The sequence below is a fragment of the Globicephala melas genome, chromosome 6 (assembly GCF_963455315.2).
Source record: "Globicephala melas chromosome 6, mGloMel1.2, whole genome shotgun sequence".
NCBI classification, from domain to species: Eukaryota; Metazoa; Chordata; class Mammalia; order Artiodactyla; family Delphinidae; genus Globicephala; species Globicephala melas.
The window spans coordinates 97,499,324-97,526,931 of NC_083319.1; the positions used below are offsets into that span (position 1 = coordinate 97,499,324).

The following is a 27,608-nucleotide window of genomic DNA, read 5'->3' on the forward strand; positions in this document are numbered from 1 at the left end:
TTTTGACAAATTATTTCCCAATTTTATCTTTGAGCTCCTTCGAAATCTGAGACAATATCATCCTGACTAAATGATAGAAATACATCGGGTTTTGCAAAGCAGCTAAGTCTAGTTAATGCCAACCCCCTAAAAACACACCCATAAATCAGATACCCGTTGTCCAAGTGGTAAGAATTCATTGAGGCTAAGCTTGAATGTGTTCTGATGATACAGGACTTGCACTGAACCCACCAACCTCTTGCAGAGGAGTGCACTAATCAGACCCAGGCACTGTTCCAGAGTAAAGTCTGAACACCCCGATCTAATATCCAGGAACCCCAAGTCTGTGCCTGTGAGTCTTTCCATTCCTGCCTCTGCCTCCATCTCCACCATTATTCCCCACCCAGACCCTGAGCAACCCTGCCTCTTTACACTTGAACACAAGTGTATATACAAACTTGCAGTATTGATCGTTTTTATTCAATGTATATCCAGTTTGCCCAGATAGATGGAAAACTACCGAACGGTAGGTGCCGTGTCTCCCATATCTTGGAAACCCCATCTCTTAGTAATTATTTCAAAAAGGTAGACAAATGTAAAAATATTTATAGTACCTCCTGTATTTGCCCACACACTCTCTTTTTCTGTAAAAGAGCGTCTAGTTTGCCATGTCTGAATCAGGGAACAACTTATTCATTAGCAAATGTGGACAATGCCTCATTAGAATCTTTGTGTTAGGAAACCCGAGTTGGAAGGGATTCCAGGACAGTTGCTTTACCCTTGTTCCCATGAAATCTTAGAGCTCATAGCCTGTGTTTTCTGTCCTCCTACATTTATTTCTAAGACTTTAAGAAATTTAAGGAAAGGTAGACAAAACCCACAGGGGATATCATGAGAAAGTCAGTAACTCAAGCATAAGACAAGCAGGCTCTTTTCCTTTCCATTCAGTAATGAGGAAAATAGGAGACCCCCTTTCACCGAGGGCAGACTCACTTCAGCAGCTGTAGGTTTGGCCACAGAGAAAACACTCAGCTTATGAAAAACAGGCAAACGTTTCCCAAACTGGCGATGTGGCAGCAATACAAGGTTGAGGACACTTTCTCAGCTCATCTGGGAAAAGTCAGGGAGGGCCATGTCGAGCAACAGAGGACAAAACTCTTACAGTCTGTTGGGAAGGTGCCAAAGAAAATCAGATAACAGATGAAATGAGTTTTGTCAGCCACCCCACTGGTGTCAGGGAACACCGCTCACTGCCGCCTCTGTGAAATGAGTCACCCCTCGCAGAACCCACACCGCCTTACAGAAACCGAGGAGGAAGCATCACTCTGTCCTCCCACCAAAGGTGGGCTAGCTGAGGCATCAAAGCTTAGAGGGAGAGCTAGAGGTGACACAGGTGAGGAGAGAACCAGGAAACAGCATGCATGGGAGGGGTGGGGGGAAAGGAGACACCAGGGGAGAGAGAAGTGAAGAACAGCCCGTGGAGATCCGCGTCCGGGGAACGAGGCGGTCACTGAAGTCTGAGCCTCACGTGACAAGGTCCAGGGACCAGTTTCTGCTGCTACTCCTCACAGCCAGGCTCCTCATCGCTGTCCTCCCCCAGAGGAAATTCCCTCATGTGCTTCTCGGCTGCGTGCATCCGGGTCTCCATGGGGCAGTCCTGGCTCAGAACTGCCTGTAGCAAGAGGCAGGAAGAGAAATCACTGCGCATCCTTCACCAGCTTCCCCATCCCCTTCCCCAACTAGCTCATCCAAGTCTAGTGCTGCACAGAAAAGACTCAAGAAACCAGCAAAGGACCCTTGCTCTGCTTCATGTATGTGCATAGGCCACCCAAGGGACCAAGGTGTAGTCACCCTAGTCAAGACAATCACCTGATATGCTTTTAATTGAATCCTTTTAGCGGTAGTACAGGCTATAGCAGAGAGCCAGCTGAAATGGGCACCACCTCCCATCAGACTTTCACGTCTTCTTTTGCTCCTTTAAGCGTCCTCCACATCCATCCCTAACCCACCCAGACCCTCAGGGTGCTCATGCTGTGGTAAGAGGAAAGTATCTTATTAACTAAAATCATATGCTGTGGTTCTCTCCCCTGGGGTGTTTGTACTTTAAGAAATGACGTGGTAAGGACAATGACAGATGTGAGTGAATGAATGAATGTGCCCAGTAGAATTCTGTCCATTTTGTGGGCATGATTTGGTAATTCACACTTTGCTAGTAACTACAGCAAATACAGGATGCCTTTGATGATCCTTGACCCCAACACTTTACAAGCATCCCATTTTCCTTCTGTACTTAGGACCCTTCCTAACTGACCAGTGTAAGAGAGAAAGTGGCTGTGTAGAGAAGGGAAAATAAGGAAGGGCACAAAGGAAAGAGAGAGATGCAAGGGGCATCAGAAAACATGGCAAAGCAGAGAGCCTATCAAAGAGGGAGGAAATAAGAGCACGGGATAAAAAGGGATGAGAGACATGGAAAGAAACAGAAGATTATCATTTTTTCAGCAGTAGTCAGAGCCCCTTACAAGCTTCTCCTCCTTGGCTGGGGGGCTTCTCAGGTAGTAGCAGAGAGGAGCGTAGGTGATGTTGATGACCCCGATGATGACCATGAGCCAGGGGAAGCCAATGGCTTGCACAATGGCACCCCCAGTGGATGGGCCTGCGAGGAATAAAGCAAACCTACAAGTATTTATTGAGTCTTGATCACACGGAGGACACCATGCTAGGGGCAGCAGGTGACCCAGGGGACGTCCCAGGGTCAAATATCTCCAGAGCCCTAGGAGAATCAGCCTCTTCTACCTGGTAAACAGTAGATAAAGGGAGAGTGGGGTACCAGGCCCTGGTGCTCCCCTATCCCTCCACCAACATACCTATAGCAAAGCCCACGCAAAAAGCCACGTCAGCGATGGCATAGATACTCCCATACACCGGGGCATGGCGCAGGTCCACCAGGTGTCCCATGATGGGCATCATAGAGGAATCCACCATGCCTGTGGTCAGAGCAAGCAGGACACCGCGGTCAGCTCTACCCACCGTCCCCCTCCCTGTTTGTGGCATCCCCCTTTTTCCTCCCTGCTTTAGTCCACTGCCTTTGCCTGCTGTCTGTCCTCCCCTCAGAACTGACACCCATTCCTACCAGGAGTTATGAGCCCATCTCTCCATACCCCCGCCAGCTGCTCTCCTGCTTCTTCTGCCTTTCCATATACCCCCTCTGATCTGACCCAAAGCCAACATTCAGGGGCCTCTTGTTTCCTTTAAGGGCACTTCTTACCTATGGAAAAGCCAAGCCCTGCATTGGGGCCAATGAGACCAAAAATATTACGAGCCAGAGGAATCTGCAGCAGGAAAGGAGGAAGAGTCCATCAGGAGTCCAGCTGGGTCAGGTGGGAGCAGCACAAAAACAAAGAGTTTTCCTACAAAACGTGTCATCGACCAGGCGCTACATGCCACAGACATCATCTCCGTGCATTCTTATACCTCCTGATGAAAAAGAATCTTTACTTCCGTTTAAAGATAGGAAAACTAGATTGGTGCCCTTTGGGTTAAATGTCCTATCGAGAATTACAGAACGTAAGTGGTAAGATCAAGTGTGAACCTCAGATTTGACTCTATGAAACCATAACAATGGCCCTTTTCTGCTGCATGGACTCTTTCTTCCTCCCCTTCCTCTACCCCCTCCACCCAGACACATACTTCCACCCTCACTCTTCACTGAGTGGAGTTTCCTCTCTTTTCTATTTGCAACATCATCCAGAGGTTTTACTTAAACCCTAACTGGGAGCCAGTGGAGCAAGAAGACAAGAAAGAAATGCCAACAACCAATTACCTATAAGCTAGCAGGGCAGGTGGCGTGCTTTGCGTTGCCGCTTCAGCAAGCTTGTGAAACTCATTCTCTTGCCCTCCCCATCCATCCCCCACGGAAGCCTTCTTTTCCTCTTTTGCTGGTTCCTTACCTCCCTCCCTGGGCATCTGTCACCCAAACCTGCTACACCAGCACACTCACCCCTTAGAATTTTCACATACCATTTAGATGTTAGTGGCTATAAACAATTTTAGGGGTGAATCCTCAAGGGCTATTTCTATTTTATCACTAGTACTGGTTAAAATTCACTGTGGGCTCACTGCGTGCCAGACACGGCTGCAGTTGGTGTGGGTAACCCTGTGAGGTGCTATCCCAATCCTCTTTACACAGATGAAGATACAGAGTAAAGGGAGGTGACGTAACGAGCTCAAAGTCACACGAGGAGCAAGTGACAAAGCTGGGACTGAACACGGAGCTTGAGCTCCCGATGAGGACCTCCAGCCTTTCTTGAGCACTGTATTCAGTGCTTTACAGCCATCTTATTCTCCTTCAAGCCTACCAGGCAAGTGTGCTTCTGATCCTTATGGTGGAGAAGAGAAAATGAAGGCTCAGAGAGCTTGAAGGGGACTCCTGGAAATGGAAGAGCCCTTTTTTCTTTCTTCCTCTACCAAACATTCTGGTGCTAGAGATGGAAGCACAGATAATGGTTCCCCTGGTGGCTTATGGGGTCCTGTCAGGGTGAGATGAGTAAATGAAGGCATAAAATGCACCAGTTTACAGACCCCAGAAATAGATACCACATGTATTCCTTCATGTGCCCATCCATAATGCCTCAGACCTCTGTCTCCAGCTGCTCCACTGCCCTCTCCCTCTCCTTCCCCACCTCCTTCCAATGGGATGACTGGTGGCATCTCCCCCCATGCTAAATTCCTACCTACACAGAAACAGTCTTTCTGACAATCCTTGCCAAGTCAACCCTCTGCTCATTTCAAAGGAAAGTGGTCCTTAAATGTCCAGGTTTCTCTCTCTCTGTCAACAAGACCTTATTATACTTACACAAAGCAAGCTGGTACCTACTACCACCATCCCAATGAGGGAGCACAGCCACCTGGAAGAAAACAGCCATCATTAAACAGTGCAAAGGGGAGAGATCCCTTCCATCTGCCACCCCATCACCAACACACTGGCCAGTCCTATCACCCCTACTTCCAGGAACTCCTTAGGATATGAGAAGATAAACACATCTCTACAGGACCAGTTTATGCCCAGGTGAGCCCTTGCCCTGTCCCTTCCTGGCCCCTCACCTCTTCCCTGACTCCACACCTCTTTCCAGTAGAAGCAGATGAAGAGCAATGGGACATATTCTTCCTTCCCTTAGAAGAGGAAGCAGCTGACTGAGAAGGTACTTGCCCCGTGGGGATAATCCTCAAACTTAATTTCTGCTGTTTCCCGATTCAGCCTACCTCTCACCTATTCATATTTTATCTGGTCTTCAGGGTCCATCTCAAAAACCACAAAACATACCAAACTTCTTTCCTTCTCTGATTTCCTATGGCAATGGTTTTTAAACTTATTTTTAACATCTTTGTGCTGAACTCCAATGGTAAAATTCAAGGTGTTCTCACTGTAGTGGAGGGACAGGAACCAGACTCATACCTCTTAGTCCCCAACCCTTTCCACTTGGTGGCCTCCGAGGCACACCTGTAGAGCTCCCTGGGGGTCCATGGAATATAGTTTGACAACCACTGCCCCAAGGTACTGCTTTCTTCATACCTGTTCTCTGTGGAATTATTTTATCTCTTCAACTGGACAACAAACATCTGGATAGTAAAGGTTGTCTCTCATATATTCACTGCCTCTTCTATAGCAGCCAGCTCAGGACCATCCTTTCTCTATATTGCCCTTACCATCTACCCATCCCCATCCTCCCAGTGGGCAGTTTTTATCTGTGTGCACTTGTTCTAAAGTTTCAACCTCAGAGAAGCTATTATTCATCATCCCAGGTGCAGGGAACACCTCAGAAGACTCTCCCACCTGACTTTTCCCAGATCCCCAGGCTACATACCGACCCATCTTGTTGGCCAACACGCCAAAGAGGTTGGTGCCAATGAGGTAGGACACACTGGCAGGCAAGAAAGCTAGACCTGTAGAAAGACACAGGCCCTTACCTTAGAATGTACCCAGCTACTCTAAAACACTTTTTCTTACACGACAGTGAAGTCCCCCTGTTACCTTCAAGGATCCCAAACCGCTTTGTTTTGTGGGTTGGAGATCCTTGTGCAAACCCAGAGCAGATGACATAGGGCTCCACACTCTGCTCTCCTCAAGAGCAGGGCTGTGTTTAGCTTCAACACATTGAACGTGTTTTTAGCTCCCCTATTGGACTTCCTGATGAATGGCTTTGATGAGCCATTCTCATGTATAAAATACCCGTGATTATCAGCATAAGAGCATGAGCTTTAGAGGAAGACTTACATACCTCCTAGGAAGTAAAATCCTGCCTTGCTATTTACCTGCCCTTCTATTGCTCTGACAGTGACTTTTTTTTGTTTTGGCCACACCTCAAGGCTTGCGGGATCTTAGTTCCCTGACCAGGGATCGAACTCATGCCCCCTGCAGTGGAAGCACAGAGTCCTAAAAACAAAGCTGTGATTCTACCATACCAAATTACATTAAGGAGCAAATTAGATAAATGTATGTAAAAGGATTTTGTAAACTGAAGCCCTTATCACATTGTTTTTTTGTGACAGTAGAGTCAGGTACCCTGGAACATGGGCTTTGGTGCTGAGTTCAAACTGTGGCTTGACCACTTTTTAGCTCTGTGACCATGGGGAATTTACCCTCTCTGAGTATCATTGATTTGTTCTTTCATTTATTCATTCATGTAGCATTTTTAATGAGTTTTTACTATGTACCAGGTATTCTAGGGACCAGGATTAGAAGGGTGAATAAAATAGACAAAATCCTGGCTTCCCAGGAGGTTGCATTCCAAGGGAGGGAGATAGACAATAAACAAGTAAACAAATAAATGAAAAAGATAATTTTGACAAGTGATAAGTTCTGTGAAGAAAGTTTAATGTGGCAGTATGGAAGAGTGACCAGGAATAAGGGCTAACTTAGATTTAGGGGATCAGGGAAGGCTTCTTTGAGGAGGTAACATTTAAGCTGAGAACTGAATAACCAAAACAGAAGGCTTTTAGCAAGAAAAACAAACAAACAAACAAAAACACTTAATGCAAATAGGAAGACCCATTGAGTGGACAAGTCTAGAGTTCCGAGGAGAGATCCTACCCACAGACATAAGGGTTCGACTAATTGGTTTACCAATTAGTTCTTAAAGCCATGGGAATGGCTGGGATTACCCATGAAAGATCAGAGACAGAAGAATAGATATCTATGGACTTAGCCTTCTGGGACTCCTACCTTTAAAAGTTAACAAACGAGAAGGAGATAGAAAAGGTGATAAGGAGTAGCCAATGAAGTAGGAGGAGACGGAATCCAGAAGGAAAAAGAAGAAGAAAAGAAAAGAAAAAAGAAGTTTGACCTCTGAGGGAGCTGGGATGTTCCAACCATAAAGAGAAGGCAGTGGATGTAGGCACAGGTATGGGGAAGTAAGTATATGTAGTGATGAGAACATGCAAGGTCCCTTCTTGTTGTTTCTGTTTCCTCAATGACTGGGAGTTGAGGATGATGAAGGTGAAGGGATGAGGACGTGTAGGAGGTTTGAATGGAGAAGGGTAAACCAGTCCTTTTGGAAAGTAGGAAGAACATAACTAGGGACTTAAAGAAAGATTGTTGGACAGTGTGAAAACCCACTTTAGATCTGTGGCCATAAGTATAAGGTGAGACCAACAGCCGACCTAGTGTGTGTTTTCCTACAGCCCCATGTCACTGCTCAGGTGCAGGCAAGGAGTCGGCAACCAGATAGGCTTAACCAGAGTTAAGGCTTCCCATGTGACAACCCCAGAGGGAGTGGGTGGGGCAAAGAAATTAACGATGCTTTCAAAGGAGTGACATTAATGATGGATGTGGATTCATCACGATGGACTCCAAGCTGAGTAAAGAAAGAAGAGAGGACATGAGTAGTGAGGGAAACAGAGAAAGAATTGAATGGACTGGTGATCCCAGTGTAGCCAAAATGTGTTAATATAGGGGTATTAGAATACCTGAGCAGGGAATATGTAAGGTGATAACTGCACTGCTTGGAAGTGAAATTTCAGAGAAGCTACGATTCATGGTGAGGTCAAGGTCAATATTATATAAAGGTTTGATTGGTTAAGGTGGAGAGAAGAAGAAGATCATTGCAAGAGAGTAGATTAAGGAATAGGCCAAGATGTTGGTAAGGTTATCCACCTGGATATGGAAGTCACCAAAAGTGGTGACAGGAATAAAGGTGAAATGAATGTGAGCCGGGTGTTGGTGGATTTAATGAGTGAGAAGGGATAACTCAGGGGTCAGTTGATAACTGCAGTAAAGAAGGGTGGGGTGGTATAATCTAATGACACGATTTTCAAGGGAGTCAGGGCCTTTGAAGGGGAATGAAGAAGAAATGATTCAGAAGCAGCGAAAGAAAGCAAAGCCTAAAGGAACATGAACTTCCATCAAGAAGGCTGTGGGAAAATGGTGTTCTCAGAAAACATTCAGGTCTCAGGGCAAGAAGATGAAAGAAGTGTTCAGAGAAAAGAGGCTGAGGGCATAGGGACACTTGTTGATGGCAGGGACTTCCACAAGACCCAGGATTTGGGAGGGTAATGGGAAATTGGGTCAGATTAAGAAATCTCTAAAATATGAGAATAATAATAATTGGTACCAGATAGGCTAGTTATAAGGCTTAATTGAGATAATGCAAAGCGACCATTTTGCAAGGCGCCTGGCATAGAATAAGTGCTCTCTGAGCATCGGCCTTAACTATGATCATCATAACCAGGGAGTAACAGGGTCAGGACTTGAACCCAGACCTTCTCCCTCCACCTCCAGGTGTTTCCACCACCCCACCAGCAGCGTGGCAGCACAGATGGCTCTGGCATAAAGAACTGCATGGAATGAGTGGTGTGAGTTTCCTTGGGTCTCACCAGCTCTCTCTGCCTCTCTGTATGGAGAGGAAACAGTGCTGCCTAATAGAAACTGTCATGATGATTACAATTAAACCCAAAGTCAACAATTCACCAGTTACTGGCTGAGGTCTTGTTTGCTTTTAATATTCTCTTCTGTGGGCTGGAGGTGAAACACACCTTAGTGTGTTTGTCTAGTCTATCTGTACAGGTGGCAATCTGTTTCAAACTGTAACCATGTGTTTCTGTTTAATTGCTTTTTTAAAATGTAATAGTATAGCTAGTCAATCGCCTACCTGGTATCTGGAAATGGGCACCTGTACCAAGCCCACAGGCCACCTAGATACATCTCCTTGACATCATTTTAAGTGACGTGGGATTTCCTGAATGACATTTTCCTCAGTCAGTGTGGCTTGTTCTTTAGGATCTGAGTATAGCTTGCAAATTCAGTAGCATTTTGTGCAAAAGAGGTGTTCCAGACTATATGTCTACAGACACATATATATTTCACAGCATATCTTCAAGGGGTGGGGAATTACACAGAGCTGTGACTGTCAAAGTGATTTCCTGACTATATCCTCTATTCCAGGCACTGTGCTAATGCCTTTAGAATACAAAGACCTATTTAACCCTGAAAACAACCAGAAAAGTGCCTCCATTTTTACAAATGAAAAAAAGTGGACTTTGAAGACGTTAAGTAACGTATCCAAGGACACAACCAGTAAGTGGCTGGGTCAGGATTTCAACCCAGGTGGGCTTGTTTCCAAAGCCTGAGCTCTTTCCTCCACTGGGTGAGAGTCACGGGCACACAACGGGCCACTTGGAGAATGTTCAGTCACACGCTACAAATTGTTCCTCCCAATGACTTGGGGAGGGTTCTGCATTGAAAGCAATATTTTTCAGTGTGCTCGCTGACGCCATATCAGCCTCCCTGGGAAACTCACCAGGAATGCAAACTTGTTTCTGCTGAATTCCTGGATGGGGCCCCACAATCTGAATTTTAACACACTCTCCAGGTGAGAACATTTGAAGTTAGACTTACAGATGCAGAGGGCACTGAGGAAAGTTGTAAGGGATGGCGGAGGACAAGGCCTTCTCAGTCTCTCACTGACTCTCCTGAGGGCTTTCTACTGCAGCCTCGCCTGCACAAGGCACTGGGTGGCATCAGGCCTGTGAGTTTCCTTGTGACTCACCAGCCTCTCTCTGCTTCTCTGTACCCTGACAGGAAACAGTGCTGCCTAACAGAAACTGTCAGGATGTCTACAATTAAACCCAAAGTCAGCAATTCACCAGTTACTGGCTGATGGCTGGTATGCTTTTAATATTTCTGTGGGGTGAAGAACGGCTGGAGAGAGGCCGTTCTGAGCCAAGGTTGGTTGCCCCTCTGCCCCAAGAGCCTGAGCGGCTAGAGCCTTGAGGCAGGGGATGTTTATTTGCACCAAGCACCAACTAACTCAATTAACTGTCATGGTCAGAGGCAGCTGCAGCCCAGAAAAATTCAATTTAGGGCTACGAGTGCAGCTGGGAGCCTTGCTTAGCCTGGTCCCCTAAAAAATTAGATTTAGTGCTTTTCATTGTATATTAAGCTGTATCAGGTTCTTGTCAGTTTCCCCTCTGGCCACTTAAGCCTCTCCTCCCTGCAGCGACTGAGCCATTTGCACGTAACCTTCTCTGTCCCCTTTCCTCAGGCTTCCTGGAAAGGTCCAGAGCGTGCTCTCTAAGCTCAGATGAGTCATGAGGACATCTCTCCATGGAGCAGAGGAGGCCAGAGGCCTCCCTCACAGAACAGTATACTCCATTAGCACCTTTTCAGAGGTAAAAAGATAGCAAAAGGGTAATCTGGGGGACAGGGAGTGGGAAAGAAGAACGTATCAGTGATGGTAACAGTGGTGCCTTGTTAATATTCTACGGATGCAAAGCTTTGCATCAGATGATGTCATTTGTTCCTCCGATTTACCCTCTGAACTAGATGGTATTCTGATGTCCATTTTAGAGATGAGAGAAGTGGTGCTCAGAAAGTTGTGATTTTCACAAGTGTGCACAGCAACTCAATGGAGCAGAAATAAAAACCCAAGGTCTTTTGACTAGAAGTTATTCATCCACCCAGCTAGGTATGTCGCCCCTCCGTCACCCGTCAACGCCCCCCAACCCTGCCCTTCTCAGCCTGCTTCTCATTTTCTTCTTCTTCTCCGTTTTTTTTTTTTTTAAGTTGAGAGTCATGTTTTATTGGACAGACATTTTTAGGACTTCAAGCCCAGGAGGCAGTCTCTCAAGTAACCCTGAGAGAACTGGTCCTCGGCCTGCTTCTTGAAGGGACTGCCCACTAAATCAGGCTTGATTCACAGGTGTGGGCAGGGAAGGTAATTCTGTGAAGGAAGCACACTGCCCTTCTGTGACTCTGAAGACCTGGCCCTGATGATGCTTGCCGATTACCTGAGAAAGGGCCCATAGCACGCATCTCTGCCCAAGCCCGAGTTGGGGACCGAGGTCACTTACCCAGCTGCCACTCAGGGGCACACATGGTCTGCATCATCCAGATGGGCAGTGTGGGCTCGAGCATGGCCACCCCCATGTTGGCAAAGCAGAGGGAGCCTGGGGAGATGGTTCAGTGAGCCCCCAAGGCTGCCCTGAAGCTCATACTCTCCCAGCCCAAAGGGAGGCAATGTCAGCTTACCTGCAGCCACCAGGATAAATGGGTCTCTGACAAGTGTGAGGAGAGGAGTCCCCTTGGCACTCTGAGAACATGGGCAACAAAAAACTTCCATTTGTACCGTGTATACATCTCTCCTGTTTTCACAGAATCTGAGAGCGTGCAGGCAGGACCTCAGAGACCGTCTACGTCGGCTCCCTTACTGGAGAGACCAGACACCCATGTCATAGAAGAGGAGGTGACTTGCCCAATGTCACAGAGTGAGCTGGTGGCCGCACAGCCCCCGTGTGCAAGGCAGTCACGAAGAGTAGGACAACATATTCCAGACATGATTCCTGCCTTTGAGTGACCATCAGCCAGATCAGAGAGGATTGTCAGCAAGGCCAACGTTGGACAACAGGTGTCTGGACTCCTGGCCTCGGGCCTCTCCACTAGATCTTGCCAGCACCAATATTCATCCAGGAAGGACCACAGGCAGAGTGCTGAACCCCAAAGGTGAGCCTAGAAGTAACAACTCAGAAAGCTGCTCAAGCTTCCTGAATGCTTTGTTCTGACCGTGTGGAGCTATACCGGACTGGTGTGGCCGAAGGAGCCTGAACATCTAGATTAAAATGCCAGCCTACATGTCCAATTATAACATCCCACCCCCCCTCAGAAAACTTCATTCCAGATAAACTTAGCATCTACCTTCCTTCCATGCATACAAGCAGGCCCTCAGTTGTCATGGCTATCTTTTCCTAAACTCCCTTCCTTCTCCTTTGCATAGGTCCAAACCTCACCCATTCGTCAAGGTCAAGCTTAAATGGCTCCTTCTTCTCCAGTGTTCCCTGACTCAGGAGCTGGAACTTCTCTCTCTTTCAAATTTCCTGAGTACTGTGTCCTAATCTCTGGTGTTTACCACATTCTATCTTGTAATAGATTTAAGAGTTTTGATATGATAACCCTCTCTGCATCCACACAGGGTGGATTGCAATATTCAGAGATACTAAAACTAAAAAGATCATGCCCTCTCTCATATATAATTCAAGTAAAGAGACAGATCTAAATCATAAAGTGTACATAAAGAAGTCCAATAAACACTTTGACCCAACAATTTCACTTTTATTTGTTTTTGCTTTGGGCTGCACCATGTGGCTGGTGGGATCTTAGTTCTCTGACCAGGGATTGAACCCGGGCCCTCGGCAGTGAAAGTGTGGAGTCTTAACCACTGGACTGCCAGGGAATTCCTGACAATTTCACTTTTAGAAATCTACTCTAAAGATTACCTCCAACTCTATAACAATGCCTATACACAAGGTTATTCATTGCAGCACTATTTGTAGCTGCAAAATACTGGAAACTACCTAAATGCCCAAATATAGAAGAATGAATAAAATATAGTACTGGTATGCCAGCCAGAAAAAAAAAATACTTTTTTGAATACATAGAACATTACCATCTAAAAATCAAAATTATTCAAAAAGGTACTAAAGGAAAATCACTCCTCTACTTACAACACTTCTGATACCAAATGGGTGGGCTTTTTTCACACCAAGCAATTCTCCAATTCTCTGTGAACCAACTGGGTGTCCCTAAAGTTTAATTCAATTCTGGCACTAATTACTTGGAGCTTGCACAGACCCCACAAGATCGCCCCCCCACTTCAGACACCAATCACAAGTAGTGCACCCCTACGATACCAACACTACCATCTGACTTGGCTACAAAATCAAGGTCCTTAGATCAAACATTCCCATATTGTCTGTATTCTCTTATCTTTCTTCATGACTTGGTATAGATTTCCCAGAGCCATCTCTGTCTTAGAGTCAGACAGATACCAACTCTGATATTTAACTGCTACAGAATGACAGTCTGTAAGTATGCTTTGGGGGTAGAGATTGTTTGGATGGCCTCCAAGGTCTTCTTTAGCTCTGAGATATTATAACTATAAATACTCAGGTCCCAATGTCATTGTCATCCTGGTTCTGAGTTATTATATATAACTCAGTAAGGTTTCTTTGATTCTTTATAAGGTCCTTCCTCCATCTTGGTCCAACATCAAGCCAGACTCCTTCCCCATCCCTCATGCTATCCTAAACGTGACCCTATTGGGAACCCAGTACAGTTCTTGCTTTCTCCAACTCCACTCCCCTTTCTTCTTATGGTTTGACACGGATGGTCTAGGCAGACCTGGGTCACTGCAACTATCCATTCTATCACTCTCTTGGCAATGGAACTTGGTATCCACTTACCTCAGGAGAGACTTTGGAAGGCTGTAGGATGCAAAGCTGGAGTGCTAAGAAAGGAAGAGGGAGTGAGAAATAATTCAGTGTGTCCACTTATTAGATGGAGGATCCAATAACAACCACATTGTTAGCACCCTACCCCTTGCAGATCTAATTCCCTGAGCTTCCTCCCTCTCTCTTACGATGGGGCAGTCCTTGATCCACCCAAATATGTTAACAGGGACACCATAGCATAATGCATTCCCAACCTGACCTGGGCTCTCGCCTGCCTGGTGGCCTCTTATGGTGACTTACCTCCATCCAGTAGTGCCAGGGAGGCCAAGATGAGGAAGGGTACAATCTTCCCCCAAAGTACATATGTCACACTTCCAAACGGAGCTCCCACTAGAGAAGCAAAACAGGCATGGATTCCAGAGATGGGGGGCTGATTCCCAGCCAGCATGACTTGTCCTCCTATACCCAGTGAGCATTTCTTGATGGCCTGCTAGGGGCTGAGCTCCACATGAGGACACGAGGTTTTGAGGATTCAGAGATGAAGAAGACCTACTTCCAAGGGGCTCACTTTCTAGTGGAAGAAATGTGTGTGTGGGCGTGGGAGGACCCAAATAATTATAACATGGTGAAAAGTAAATGTTCCATCCACAAAATGTTATGTAATCACAGTAGAGTGAGTTCAGGTGGCCACAGGGGCTTTGTCAACTGGGTGATACTTGTGGGGAAGAAGCATGTGTGAAGAACACAGAGGTGTCAGAAAAGGGAGTGTGGATAGAGCAGAAATAGAAGAAAGTCCCTGTTACTAGAATAGGAGTATTTGGGAGATGAGAAGAGGTGGGGAAGGTTGAGACCAAATAGCCAAGGGCCCTGTGTATCCAGATAAAGCATGTACTTGGCCTTGTGGGCTAGGGAGAAAGACCAGTGCTTTTTGGCAGGGAAGAAACACCAGCTCTGGTCATAGGAAGCTTCTTCGGGCGGCACCTGGGAGGAAGGAGACAACGTGCAGATCAGGCAGGAGGCTGGTGCCTTGTTCCAACTGAGACGTGATGAGGTGCTGGCTTTGAGCAAGTGGCTGAGGAGGGTTTAATAGGCTTATTCATTTGGGAGTGAGAGGTGATAAAGGAGACTAGGATGCACCGAAGTGTTAGCTTGGGTGTTTGGGGAGGTGGATACTAACAAAGAGCAGGGCTTTGCTTCCCTCTCCCCACTGTGGCGGTAGAGAGCAGAGTATAGGCCAGGGAAGAGATTTTTGGTGTTTTCTTCTCAATTAGCTAGAAAATTCCTAGAGGGCAGGAAGCATGTCTGAGGCGTCTGACCTATATATCCCCTCTGTGCCAGCATTGTGCTTGGCACACAATACGTACTCAGTAAAAGTTTGTGGCTTGTTGGACTAGTCAGTTAAACCAGACTTTGGATGAACCTCAAAGAAAGCATAAGCTTTGGAGCTTGGGATTCGATCTCAGAAAATCTGAGTCTGTATCCTTGCTCTGGCATTTCCTGGCCGTGTGACCTTGGATGGCTATGAACGTTTCTTATCCTCCTCTGTGTAATGGGGATGATCATTCCTCTTTTACAGTGTGGTAGTGAGGAATAAAAGAGATTATGTATATATTTAACACAGAACCTGACAAAGAGCATGTTCTCATGTTAAAAGCACTGGCCACGTACGGAAGCAGCGGTAAGGCGGTGGCTACTAACATGCAGATATTCACTCCTTTGAATAGAGTAGGTTTCTGGACCATTCTCAGGCCCTTATGGGCTGTTCAGCTCCCCAAGGGGAAAGAGATTCTGCTTTTCCTGGGCAGAATTTCAGAAGGACTCAAAACATGGTTGTACAGAGAAGGAAGAAAAATGCTGTCTTCCATGACCTTAGAAACACCTGCCTCCTGGGGCTGTCTCCGGAGAGTCTGCTGTAGCTCATCCTCCTGAACCCAGACCTGGGGCCAGTGCCACTTACCTAACACTCCCAAGGCCAGGCCCCCCAAGGCAATTCCCATGGCCTGCCCTCTCTCACAGTCATCAGTGTAGACACTTGCCAGCATCCCAAGACCTGAAAGGAGAGAGGCAGGTAGAATTAGCCTAGTCTCTGCCTCTCTCACTGAGTCCTTGGTCTTGCCCCTATTATATCTTCAGGGGTCATGTTAGCTAGAGTTTCAGTTTTGGGGGTTTTATAGAACCTAACCCATAGTATTTTGCAAATACTGCCTCCCACAGGTCCCCCAAATGCCCACCTTGCTCACTCCTTCTGTTCAGAATATCATTAGAAGTGCAAAAGTCTCTGGGAAGGGTTATGCAGAATACCATTGTCCAGTGATCCTGCATTTCATATTATTTTATCATTTCCTAGTACATTTCCCTGAATCCATGGATATGGAGTAGGCCAACGAAGGGAAAAACCTATGGACACAGAACACTGCTCTATTCGATGGGGATGCCCAAGGAAGAGTATGAAAGCACTTGGGAGAGAGTGTGGGCTGGGCTCTTATGCCCATTTACTCATGTGTAAAATGTCATAAAATCTCTGCTTCATAGGGTTACATTAAATATTGTATTTGATAGTACTTTGCAAACTGTGATGGTATTATCAATAGTATTAACTTTACTCCTTCTATAAAATGGTAAGAAGGGGGACAGAGAAAAGACCATAGAGTGGCATTAAATCAAAACCTGGCATACGTCACAGTTTTACCTTGGGCTTGGTCTGACCTGAGCTAGCAGCATCTAAATATCAAAGAAAATTATGTCACGCTTAGGGATTTATAGGCACTACCAGCAACTCTACAAATATCTTGTTTTTAAATCACAATTTCCGCAACTATGCAGAGATACATATCACAATTTATGCAACAATCACAACTATGATGATATTTTCCTTAATTTCTTCATATAAATCTTATAGGGTCTGATGGTAGTAAGAGATGGTGAGAGGTGTGTGTGTGTGTGTGTGTGTGTGTGTGTGTAAGATGTCGGCGTTACCTGCAACAGATGAAAATGAAGATCCAATGCCTTGAAGAGTTCGGGCCACAAAGAGCAGGGTATAGGTACCAGAAAAAGCAAACACTGGGCAAAGAGAATAGCAAGAATGCTCCAGTTAGCAAAAATGCCTTTGATTCCCTGGCCACCAGAAAATGGACTCATGATACTATAGACATGAGCCATTATGCGTACGTTTTAATAAAGCATGATCTCTGCTCCCTGTTTTCGGAGTTGTCTTTCTAATCTTTCCCCCTTAATTAGGATTGCATTTTAATTGGCATGAAGACAGAGAAACCAAAGCATAAACTGATTCACCACACAGTGGATGGAAGGCTGAGTGTCCACATTTCCTGCTTAAAACCCAACATCCTGTCCACTGGAGTCAGGGTTGTGCATGAAACCCAATGCCCTGGGCTGAGAACTGGTCCCTGGACCCTACTTCTGGATCCTCTATATGCAATACCCAGATTTGATCTTTGCCACTGTTGGGTCCCATTGGGTCATCTGGAGTGTGGGACAAAAGCTATGTGTACTTGAAGGACCATTGGTACTGTGTAGAAAATAATATCTTGTGATCCAATCAGATCCTTCCCCTTATATTGGAGGATCTTTTAGCCAAATCAGATCAGTGAGTATTTATTAAGTAATACTGACCATGCAGCTGTGCTGTACTCTGTAGCAGATGTGAGAGAAAGAGAATATCCAGTTCATGCCCTTGAAGAGATTCAGTCTACTAGAGACTAACATACACGATACTGAGAACCAAACAGGAATATGTTATCAACAACTAAATTACAGGGCATTGGTAGTAAGGTTGGTGGGTCCAGACATGTCTCATCTCCAATTCCAGGACAATACCACAGAAAGAGAGAAGACTCCTTCCCAAAGTGTCTGAATCAGCATAATCTGAATCCCTTTGCCCATTCATTAGATGTCTTTGGTTGTGCTTATAATCTTCTCCCATTACTTCCCGACATGAGCACACCGTCTCCCAAACATGCAAATGATTGGTCTCTCCTGGCCAGGCCTCCAATGCGTTCTCCCAGGCTTTCTGATTTCCACTCTGTTCAAGGTCCTATGTCCTTTGAGAATGGTGTGACCAACTCATCTCTGTTGGCCCAGGACCTTTGTGGTTTTAAAATCAAAAGTCTCGCATCCCAGGAAGCCCCTCAATCCCAGGCAAACTAGGATGGTTGATCCCCCTATTTAGGAAGACCAAAGTAATTCCTTTTTCACTTTGTGCCCCAACATGGGCCACCATTTCGCTCCTAATTACATTAAGCATGTTTCCCAGCTGGGGGTCCTTCGGGGGAGTGATGGGCATTAGCAACCTCATTTTAGTATTTAAAAACCCTGAAGGAATGCTACATAGGATCCCCTAAACATCAAACGTTTGCTAGAGTTAGGCTAACTCAGTATAGCAACACTAGTTATGGCATGGAAACGATAATTATTATTTAATATATACAGTTCAGTAGATAAGAAAAGCTTTCAAAACATGAGTTCTTGGACTTCCCTGGTGGCACAGTGGTTAAGAATCTGCCTGCTAATGCAAGGGACACGGGTTCGATCCCTTGTCCGGGTAGATCCTACATGCCACGGAGAACTAAGCCCATGTGCCACAACTAATGAGCCTGTGCTCTAGAGCCCATGAGCCACACTACTGAGCCCACGTGCCACAACTACTGAAGCCTGCATGCCTAGAGCCCATGCTCCACAAGAGAAGCCACTGCAATGAGAAGCCTGTGCACCGCAACGAAGAGTAGCCCGCCTCACCACAACTAGAGAAAGCCTGTGCGCAACAACGAAGACCCAACACAGCCGAAAATAAATAAATTAATTTAAAAATATAATGTTAAAAAAAAAATCAGTTCTTGACAGAGAATCAGGAAAGGACCTTATGCTAAAAAGTTTGGGATCCACTAGGACACTGCATTATCTTATTTTGCAGGGTGTTTGTCATGGCTCCCAGGCAAGCATTAAGAACCCCTGGGTAGACAGAGCCATGTCTTTTCATTCTTTGTGTTCCCTCAGTGACTTTTCACCTCAGTGACTTTTCACCATCACCATCAAGGCACCATGTGTGTGTACCATAAAATTTTGTGAAATGAACTATGCCTCATGTGATGAAATAGAGTGTCTTATTAGTTTTTAATTTACTGTTTGGCATAGGCTGAGCTCCTAGAAGTTCAATAAAAATTTCTAACTTTAATTTCTTCATTTTCTTTGATTCAACTAGAACGTCACAAGTAAGCTGAAGTTCTCAGACAGAACTTCACACATTGAGCTCCTGCACTTTGCACCTTCCAGCCCTGAACGCAACAAATTCCTGTTCAGTATTGGTTGACAGGAGACAAGTCCTATGCTGGAAGGGAAGAAAATTTGAGAAAGAGCAATAGAAAAAGTAGAGAAGTAACAGAAAGGTAATAAGAAAAACAAGAGGGAGAAGGTATGTTATTCGGAGCAGAGAGGCAGCAGAGGCAGCAGGATGCCTTCCCCTTTATTAAACTCTCTCCCACCACTCCACATTCATTCTTTTCTTATTTTCTCAGGGTCAATTTCCAGATGTATTTTATTTCACTTACTGTTCTTATTCCATCTTTAGGGAACAGTTATCTGATACTGGGTAGACTATTTGTCTTTCTCTTTCTTGTTTCCTTAGCAAATCTATTTTCCAAAGCTATAATCTTTAATGGCCTTCCTTGAAGGGAGTGAACTTTTATGGAATTTTCCAGTTGCTACTGTCCAATTTAGATTCTTTGTTAGTTGCCCTTTACCTTTACGTATCAAAATACGATGACCTCTTCTCAAAGATGGGAGGTTTGGGGCTTCCCTGGTGGCGCAGTGGTTAAGAATCTGCCTGCCAATGCAGGAGACATGGGTTCCAGCCCTGGTCCAGGAAGATCCCACACGCCACGGAGCAACTAAGCCCGTGCGCCACAACTACTGAGCCTGCGCTCTAGAGCCCGCGAGCCACAACTACTGAGCCCGTGTGCCGCAACTACTGAAGCCCCCGTGCCTAGAGACCATGCTCCACAACAAGAGAAGACACCGCAGTGAGAAGCCTGCGCACCGCAACAAGGAGTAGCCCCAGCCCTCCGCAACTAGAGAAAGCCTGCGCGCAGCAACAAAGACCCGACGCAGCCAAAAATAAATAAATAAATTTATTTTAAAAAAAAGATGGGAGGTTTGTACTAAACTCATTCAAGGGATTACTGATAGATACACACATACACATTATTGCATACAAATTAAAACAGCCTTCACCATTTTCCCAAGCTGAAGGAAGTGAAGTATCTGTTCTTTTATAGCATGATATACAAATGCCAACTAGACTGAGTTGCCTCTACTGCTCTAGTCCCCATAACGAAAACTGTAAAGCATTTAAATCAGTGTCATAAGTCACTTAGTCAGATGACTAATTAGCTCACTTGACCCTGCTCTCTTCTTGGTAATGCATGTGATAAAATCAAAGTTAATCAATGAAGTGAAGAAAAGAGGTAGCAAATTACTTACTAACTGTGGAGATAAACATGATAACAAAGCCAGCAAACATGGGAATGTGATATCCAATCCTAAAAGGGAATTTAAAAAAAGATACGATTCCAATAGGCATCTGTGTACTTGCACTATATTTTTTCATGTAATTGGGAACAAAAATGCAGTTATTTGAGTGCATGGCAAAACATGTCTCCGAATGCAGGGACAGAGATGGAATATGACATGTGAATGCATATAAACAAACATGCAAATTGACCTGTTGGCCAGGGCCCAAATCCTCTTTTCCAGAAAAGATAAATAACCTAGTCAGAAGGCATATCTTTCTGAAACATGAGGATAATCCCAAACACAAGCACTAAGAAGCCAGTGCTCTAACCTGCGAGAGGCCTGTCCTATTTCTACCCTTACCCCATTCAAGCCATGTTCCAGGGCACTGAAATAATACCAGTAGTATACTTCTGTTCCCTGGTTCTCTTCTTGGTACTCAATAGTCATTACATCACTAAGAAAATCTGAAGCCCAAGTCATTTTATCAATATCATGCTATCTTTCCCAAACAGCTGACCACCCTGGGGTGCAGACAAGTGAGTTTTCCCTTCTTTATCCCTTCTAACCACCTTTATGCTACCTCAGCCCATTCTCTTATTTCTGAGCCCCTGAGTACCCTGTGGGGCACTGCACCCATTGAGATACCTGTTGGTGAGAGGCCCCACAAATGGGTTGACCAGAAGTTGCATCAGAGCCTTGGAAGCAAACAGAAGCCCAACCCACAGGTTCTCTTCCTTCAAGAACTCTGTGCCTTGAAAGCAGTTGTTTTCATGGGCTGGGATGGCTTCGGTGACCGGAGGGGGGATGGTGCCGGGAGTGTCACTTGTCCATGCTATGCCACTGGGCACACTTTCTTCGATAGCCAAGGTGTTGTTTTCAAAGAAGGAGAAGATGGTGGAAGAGGTAGAAGTGAGGGCAGGCTGGGAAGCTGTGGTGGGCCCAGGGTACACAGAAGTGTTGACTTTGAACTCTGTGGCATATAGGTAGGTGGGCACAATGGGCACTGAAAGTTAAGAAGAACAAGTAATGAGGGCTAAGGACAGACTGTCTTCTGACTGCTAGTCAGTTCAGGGACATTACCATGAGGTCCAGACTCATGCTCAGGAAGGCGTCTAAGTGACATGATCTGAAGCCTACTCAAAGACTGCGCCTGCCTGAGTTATCCTATTAGCTCAAGTACCTGAATTCCAACCATCATACAATTGGTCCTCATTCATGGATTCCATAATGGCTAATTCATCTACTGGCCAACGTTTGTAATCACAAAAATCAATGCTCGCAAAGCCATCGCGGGTTTTCTCAGACATACATGCAGAGAGTGTGGAAAACAGAGTCACCAGATGCTCACTTTTGCAGCTGAGGTTGAACAAGGTGGGCTCTGCCTTCTTCTTTCACTCTCACACAGAGATGCAGAGCATGGGGCGGGGAACGGCAGCGAGGTGCAAGAAACTCCAGCTCTGGGGCCAGTTGGGCACAGCCTGAATCCCAGCTCAGCACCTGTTAGTGGGGTCGCCTCGGGCAAGTCACTTAACACCTCTGAAGTTCGTTTTCTCTTTTGTAAAGAAAATACAATCTACCAGGATGTGTTATTTTTAAGATTTAAGACTATAATCTATACGGTGTACACACACACACATATGTATGGGGGGGGCGTGGGGGGGGCATCTGTGTGTGTGTGTGTGTGTGTGTGTGTATTTCCCCGAAGAGAAATTATTTAGTATAGACTAAATCCAGTGTTCACAGAAAATTTATAGCGCATAACACCATGAATAATAAGAACTGACTGTATTGGATTTATCATTTGTTTCAGGAAGATTCTTGTTTAAAAGCATATATTTTACCCAGAAGGGGAAACATATTGGTTCCCATTTATATACCAGCACAACTGAAAGTAAAAATGAATAGACTACCAACTAAAAAAGAAGGACTGGGAGGGAATGAACCACAGGAAAGGTAGGTTTTGATAAGAAGTTGGATATCCATATAAAGTGTGTTATTTTGACAGAGCAGACAAAGGCAACATGGTGAGAAGGTGCTCACAATCGCAGAGGGCATTTGGAGTCATTAGCGCCTTAGGAAGAGAGTATGTGGAGGAAGAAAAGTATTGCCAGTTCTGGCTCCGGGTCAGCCCCTTTGATTCGGTCAGATGCTCTCTGAACCTCCTTCTCTTTGAACCTCTGGGGTCTTTCAGCAAAGGTTGGCAAGCTTCAGACTCCATTTCCTGCCATTTCTTCTAATCCCCAGCAATCTTTGTGTTTTCAAGCACAAAAAGAAAAATTCTCCAGTCCCTTCACTGCTGAATTCTAACAGGGTATGTGCTGTCCTCTGGGAACCAGAGTAAATTAACCCCCAGCGCCAGGCCCCCCAAACGTACCCACCACAGTGAGCAGCATGTTGTCCAGGAGTAGAGCGACAAACACCACCAGCAACACCAGCTTCCGGGACTCTCTCCCCTTCTTCAGCAACCACTGAGGAACGTCCAAAACTGCCCTGAGCATAGTGAGGGTGCCAGGGGTGGCTCCTCTGCCAGGATTTTAAGGAGGATCTGGGAGAAATTCTGCCCAGACAAGTGAAACTCACTATTAAAATGAGAAGTACAAAGAGTTGCAAGTGATAGGATGGTATTTTTGTTTGTTTGTTTGTTTGTTTATATTTTACTGAAGTATAGTTAATTTACAATGTTCTGTTGATTTCTGCTGTACAGCACAGTGATTCAGGTACACACATATATATATTCCTTTTCATACTCTTTTCCATTATGGTTTATCACAGGATATTGCATATAGTTCCCTGTGCTATACAGTAGGACCTTGTTGTTTATCCATCCTATATATACTAGTTTGCATCTGTTAACCCCAAACTCCCAGTGATAGGATGGTATCTGAACCTTTTCCATGCCTGTGTCTCTGTTACTTCTTATACATCTGAATAACTCTACCTCGTTCACAGAATGCCTTCCAAGGAAGCATTGCTGACCGGCTTTTTATATCTGAAATTCTACCTCACACATTAAGCAAGTTCTACAGAGATCACCTAGCTCTATATTTCTCAAACATCAGACATTTGCCCATCACCTCAGTAGTTTATGTCATATCTGAGGACTACCCGTATTGTTATTTACTTAATCTTTTCCTCTAAATCCACTCTTTTTAAAAACTGAAATATTATCATTTAAAAAGATAACTTTATGGGCCATGCCAAAAAAATAACTGTCTATGTCTATGTACCACCCCAAAATAGCCCATGTGCCACAAGTGTTACCTGTGCTGCCCACTGAGAAACACTGACCTAGACCAAGCCTTTCATCTCACAGATGAGAAATCTGAGATTCAAGAAGCTAAGAGACGTGTCTCAGGTCCCACAATCAGTGTCAAACTAGAACAAAGTCCCAGGTTTTTTTTTTTAACTTGCAGGAATGTTCCCCACCATCTTCCCTTGCTCTATGGTACTAGAAACACACATATTCTTTTGTTTAAGCTATAAACCCCTGCTCAGAAAGGTGTGCTACTCTGTGTAAGTAAAATACCAACTTTGATGATTCGTTTTCTACTTAGGATTTCATGTCATTAGTCAGCATTAAGTCAGAGTACTTTGTTAAACTTCAGGTAATAACAGTTGCTGGGAAGAATTTCATTTTCTTTTATGTTGTTTCTGTTGTAGTATCAACAATTCTAATCTTATAAAGTTTAAAATAGATTACTGTCATGAAACATATCAGGCTCTAAAAAATGTATACCCTTTGATTTGGAACCTATCGTAAGGAAATAATCAGAAATGCAGCCAAAGATTTATGTGGAAAATTAATAACTGTTGAATTATTTATGTTAGTGATACATTTTAAATGTATCATAAAAATGGTACATTTTAATGGTGGAATATAAGTAGCTCTTAAAAACAATGTTTTCAAATAATTTTGATGACTTAGAAAATACTCTTAATATGCTAAGAAAAAAATGATATTAGATTGTATCTACAGCTTGACCTCAATTATATAAAAAATAAATATATGTGCACCATTTTAAAAGACTAGACTAGAAGGGTACACCCACAAGTGTCAGCTATTATAATCAATGACAAATTATCTTCTTTTTCCTTTTCTGTAATTTTGAGTTACTCTATAATTATTCTATAATTAACTACTTTCATAATACAGAAACTAAATAATTTTAAATGATTATCATTGGGGTTCAATATCAGCCTCAAATGTTGGAAGTATCCTAGCACTGAGCTACTCTGCTGTAAGGCAAGGGTTGGAAGAAGGACACCATCCACACTACAGTTGCAAGTGAACAAGGGGTGCCCATGGAACCCAACTTCCAGATCAGTTTTAACCAGAAAATGCATGCAAATCATTTAAGGCCCTTCATTTCTCTGTATATAAGGAAAAGCTATATCTAAATACAAACTGAGTTAGGATATATAAGAAATGCACACATAAGAATATAAGAAGAGATTAAAAGAAAAGCAATGGAAAACTAAAAGATGTAAAATGGAATAAAATAAGTTCTCTGAGGACAGACCAAAAATATTCAAGCAAACAAAACAAAACCAAAACAACAAACCAAACAAAACCAGGAATCTGTCAACAAATCAGTAGTAAACTTTACAGGCATAATTCTCTTTTGAGAGACACAAATTACAAGGAAGGATTAAATGTGTCCAGAGAGAAAAACATCTTACCTTAGAGCTCACCTTGTACAAGGTACTCAGTGAGGTATTGGCAGCTGTTAGCAGTTCAGCCGGGACTCTTCTCTGAAAGTGGATGTGCTGATGGATTTATTGCCACCTGTTATCTGGGGATGGGATGTCATGTGTACCTTTTGTCCACAAAGATTTAATTGGAACCTTAGCTCCCTGCATCACAGGCAGGAAAGCAGCACTGAAGAGGATAAAGAGAGGGGAGAAATTATCCTAAATAAAGAGGAACTGGGCTACACCGTTTTTCATTCATGTTTATCTATCATCAAACACATTAACTTTTGTCTGGGTCTGAATACAAACTGGAAGACACAACGGAACAAGGGTACAGTTCCTCTCGCTTGTTACTTAGTCAAAGAGGCTCCACATACCCAACTGCTTTCGAGAAAGAAACAAATCTTACAACACCTGCAGGACCAAAAACAAAAGAAAAACAAAAACAAACAAACAAAAAAAACTATGCATATTGTTCTCAAGTATAAAAACCCAACACCTATGGTCTCCGTGGAAGCACAGATTGCGCACTTCCATCTCTATATCCCAATACCAGCTCAAAGCCTGGCACGTGGAAGTCTCCAGCAAATATTTCTTGTATGAATGACTGGATGGATGGTTACATGAGAGAGTATGGCTCATTGTGGAATCTGCGAGTGGCCCTATAGATCTATACTCTTATGACATTAAGAGTCATCAGTCGGGCAAAGAACATAAATAATTTACAAAAGAGCAAATGGAACTGTCGAGCAGAGTAGCAGCGGAGACTTCCTAACTGTGGAATTTGTAGCCCCTCTAATTGTCTTAATTAACTTGGGAACTTTCAAGTTCAGGCTTAAAAAAAAAAAAAGAAAGAAAGAGATTTAAAGGAACCCTGGAAAGAGAAATAGGAAGGAATCAATAGAAATAGGAGGAGGGGAGTGTATGGGTTTGCTATTGCTGATATAACAAATTACCACAAACTTAATGGCTTATAACAACACAAATGTATTATCTTAGAGTTCTGGAGGTCAGAATTCCAAAATAGGTCTTATTGGGCTAAAACTCAAGGAGTTGGCAGAGGTGCAATTCTTCTGGAGACTCTAGGAGAGAATCTGTTACCTTGCCTTTTCCAGCCTCTAGAGGCCACCTTCATTTCTTGGCTCAGGGTTCCCTTCCACCTTCAAAGTCAGCAACACAGCATTAATTGTCTCTCTCTCTCTCTCTTCTCTCTTCCATTTAACTCTCTGTCACTCTCTCTCTTAGCCTCTTGTCTCCCTCCTTCACTTAAAAGAACTCATGTGATGACATTGGCTCATTCAGATAATCCAAGATAATCTCCCCAACTCAAGATCCTGAACTCAATCACATCTGCAAAGGCCCTTTATCATGTAAGGTAACATATTCACAGGTTCCAAGAATATGGTGTGGACATCTTGGGGGGGAGGAAGGGTCATTATTCTGCCTACTGAAGGGAGCATGGCATACGGGCTCCCTTACATTCCTGTTGCCTTGAGCCTCTCTGAAAAGAGGGCATTAGGGCCAAAAGATAGAGGAGCGTATTAATAATAAAGACATTTACAAGATTCTGGGCATAAGGCAATGTCATGCTGGAGCCCAGATGACACTTCTACCGTGATGCCCTCCAGCCTAAGTACAGCTTTGGTACTCTGAGGTCTCAGGGCAGCCACCAGCAAAGCAAAGCTGTGTGTAGAGAGCATTAGCTGCAAAGAGCTTGTGTAGAGCACCTCCACAGGGAAGAACAAACTGTTTTGAGAGACCACCAAACTGCAAATGACCCATATAGTTGGAAAACCATGGTTTAGAGCAGCAGTCCCCAACTTTTTTGGCACCAGGGACCGGTTTCATGGAAGACAATTTTTCTACTGACAGGGCTGGGTCGGGGAGGGGAGATGGTGCTGGGATGATTCAAGCACATTACATTTATTGTACACTTTATTTCTATTATTATTACATTGTAATATACAATGAAATAATTATACAACTCACCATAATGCTGACAGAAGGCAGAGTTCAGGTGATAATGCGAGCAATGGGGAGCGGCTGTAAATACAGATGAAGCTTCACTCACTTGCCTGCTGCTCACCTGCTGTGCAGCCCGGTTCCTAACAGGCCACAGACCGGTACCGGTCCATGGCCCAGGGGTTGGGGATCCCTGGTTTAGAGGAGCTGAGGGCCTGAGAGACTGTACTGTACTGTACTGTACTGGCTAAGAATCATCATACTTTGGGCATTAATAGAAATCATAGCACCAATAATAATAGCTCTCATTTACTGAGCCCCCCACTACATAGCAGACATGTTTCTACTATATGCATATATTATACATTATATATATCTCAGTTAACTGTAACCATGCTAGTATTCACAGGCTGGCCAAGTTTGGAGTGTTCTCATAAATGCCCATCACTGTTAATAATCACGGTGTTGTCTATCAAACAGAACTGAGGTCTTGGGACTTCCCTGGTGGTCCAGTGGCTGAGACTCTGCGCTCTCAATGCAGGGGGCCCAGGTTCGATCCCTGGTCAGAGAACTAGATCCCGCGTGCTGCAACTAAGAGTTCACATCCTGCAAATAAAGATCCCGCATGCCACCATGAAGATCCTGTGTGCCACAACTAAGACCCAGTGCAGCCAAATAAATAAATAAATATTTTTTAAAAAAGAAATGAGCCCTTATCTTCCTCCTGTTTAATT

The 27,608-nt window shown here is 44.4% G+C and overlaps 1 protein-coding gene across 1 annotated transcript in view; it reads right to left on the reverse strand.

The window, feature by feature from the left end:
• Positions 1-456: 456 nt before the first annotated feature.
• SLC18A1 (solute carrier family 18 member A1) overlaps positions 457-27,608 on the reverse strand; it is a 32,490-nt gene continuing 5,338 nt past the window's right edge. Inside the window, exons 3-19 of the mRNA XM_060301223.1 lie at positions 26,902-26,955; positions 24,901-25,099; positions 22,595-22,799; positions 20,866-21,223; positions 20,188-20,246; positions 16,672-16,755; positions 15,653-15,745; positions 13,996-14,085; positions 13,708-13,751; positions 11,501-11,561; positions 11,323-11,418; positions 5,841-5,919; positions 4,832-4,883; positions 3,245-3,308; positions 2,844-2,963; positions 2,499-2,632; positions 457-1,651 (exon numbers count right to left, since the gene is read on the reverse strand). Of these exons, the coding sequence (XP_060157206.1) occupies positions 1,538-1,651; positions 2,499-2,632; positions 2,844-2,963; positions 3,245-3,308; positions 4,832-4,883; positions 5,841-5,919; positions 11,323-11,418; positions 11,501-11,561; positions 13,708-13,751; positions 13,996-14,085; positions 15,653-15,745; positions 16,672-16,755; positions 20,188-20,246; positions 20,866-21,223; positions 22,595-22,718 (1,572 nt within the window). The 5' untranslated portion in view covers positions 22,719-22,799; positions 24,901-25,099; positions 26,902-26,955 and the 3' untranslated portion in view covers positions 457-1,537. The remainder of the gene's footprint in view (positions 1,652-2,498; positions 2,633-2,843; positions 2,964-3,244; positions 3,309-4,831; positions 4,884-5,840; positions 5,920-11,322; positions 11,419-11,500; positions 11,562-13,707; positions 13,752-13,995; positions 14,086-15,652; positions 15,746-16,671; positions 16,756-20,187; positions 20,247-20,865; positions 21,224-22,594; positions 22,800-24,900; positions 25,100-26,901; positions 26,956-27,608) is intronic.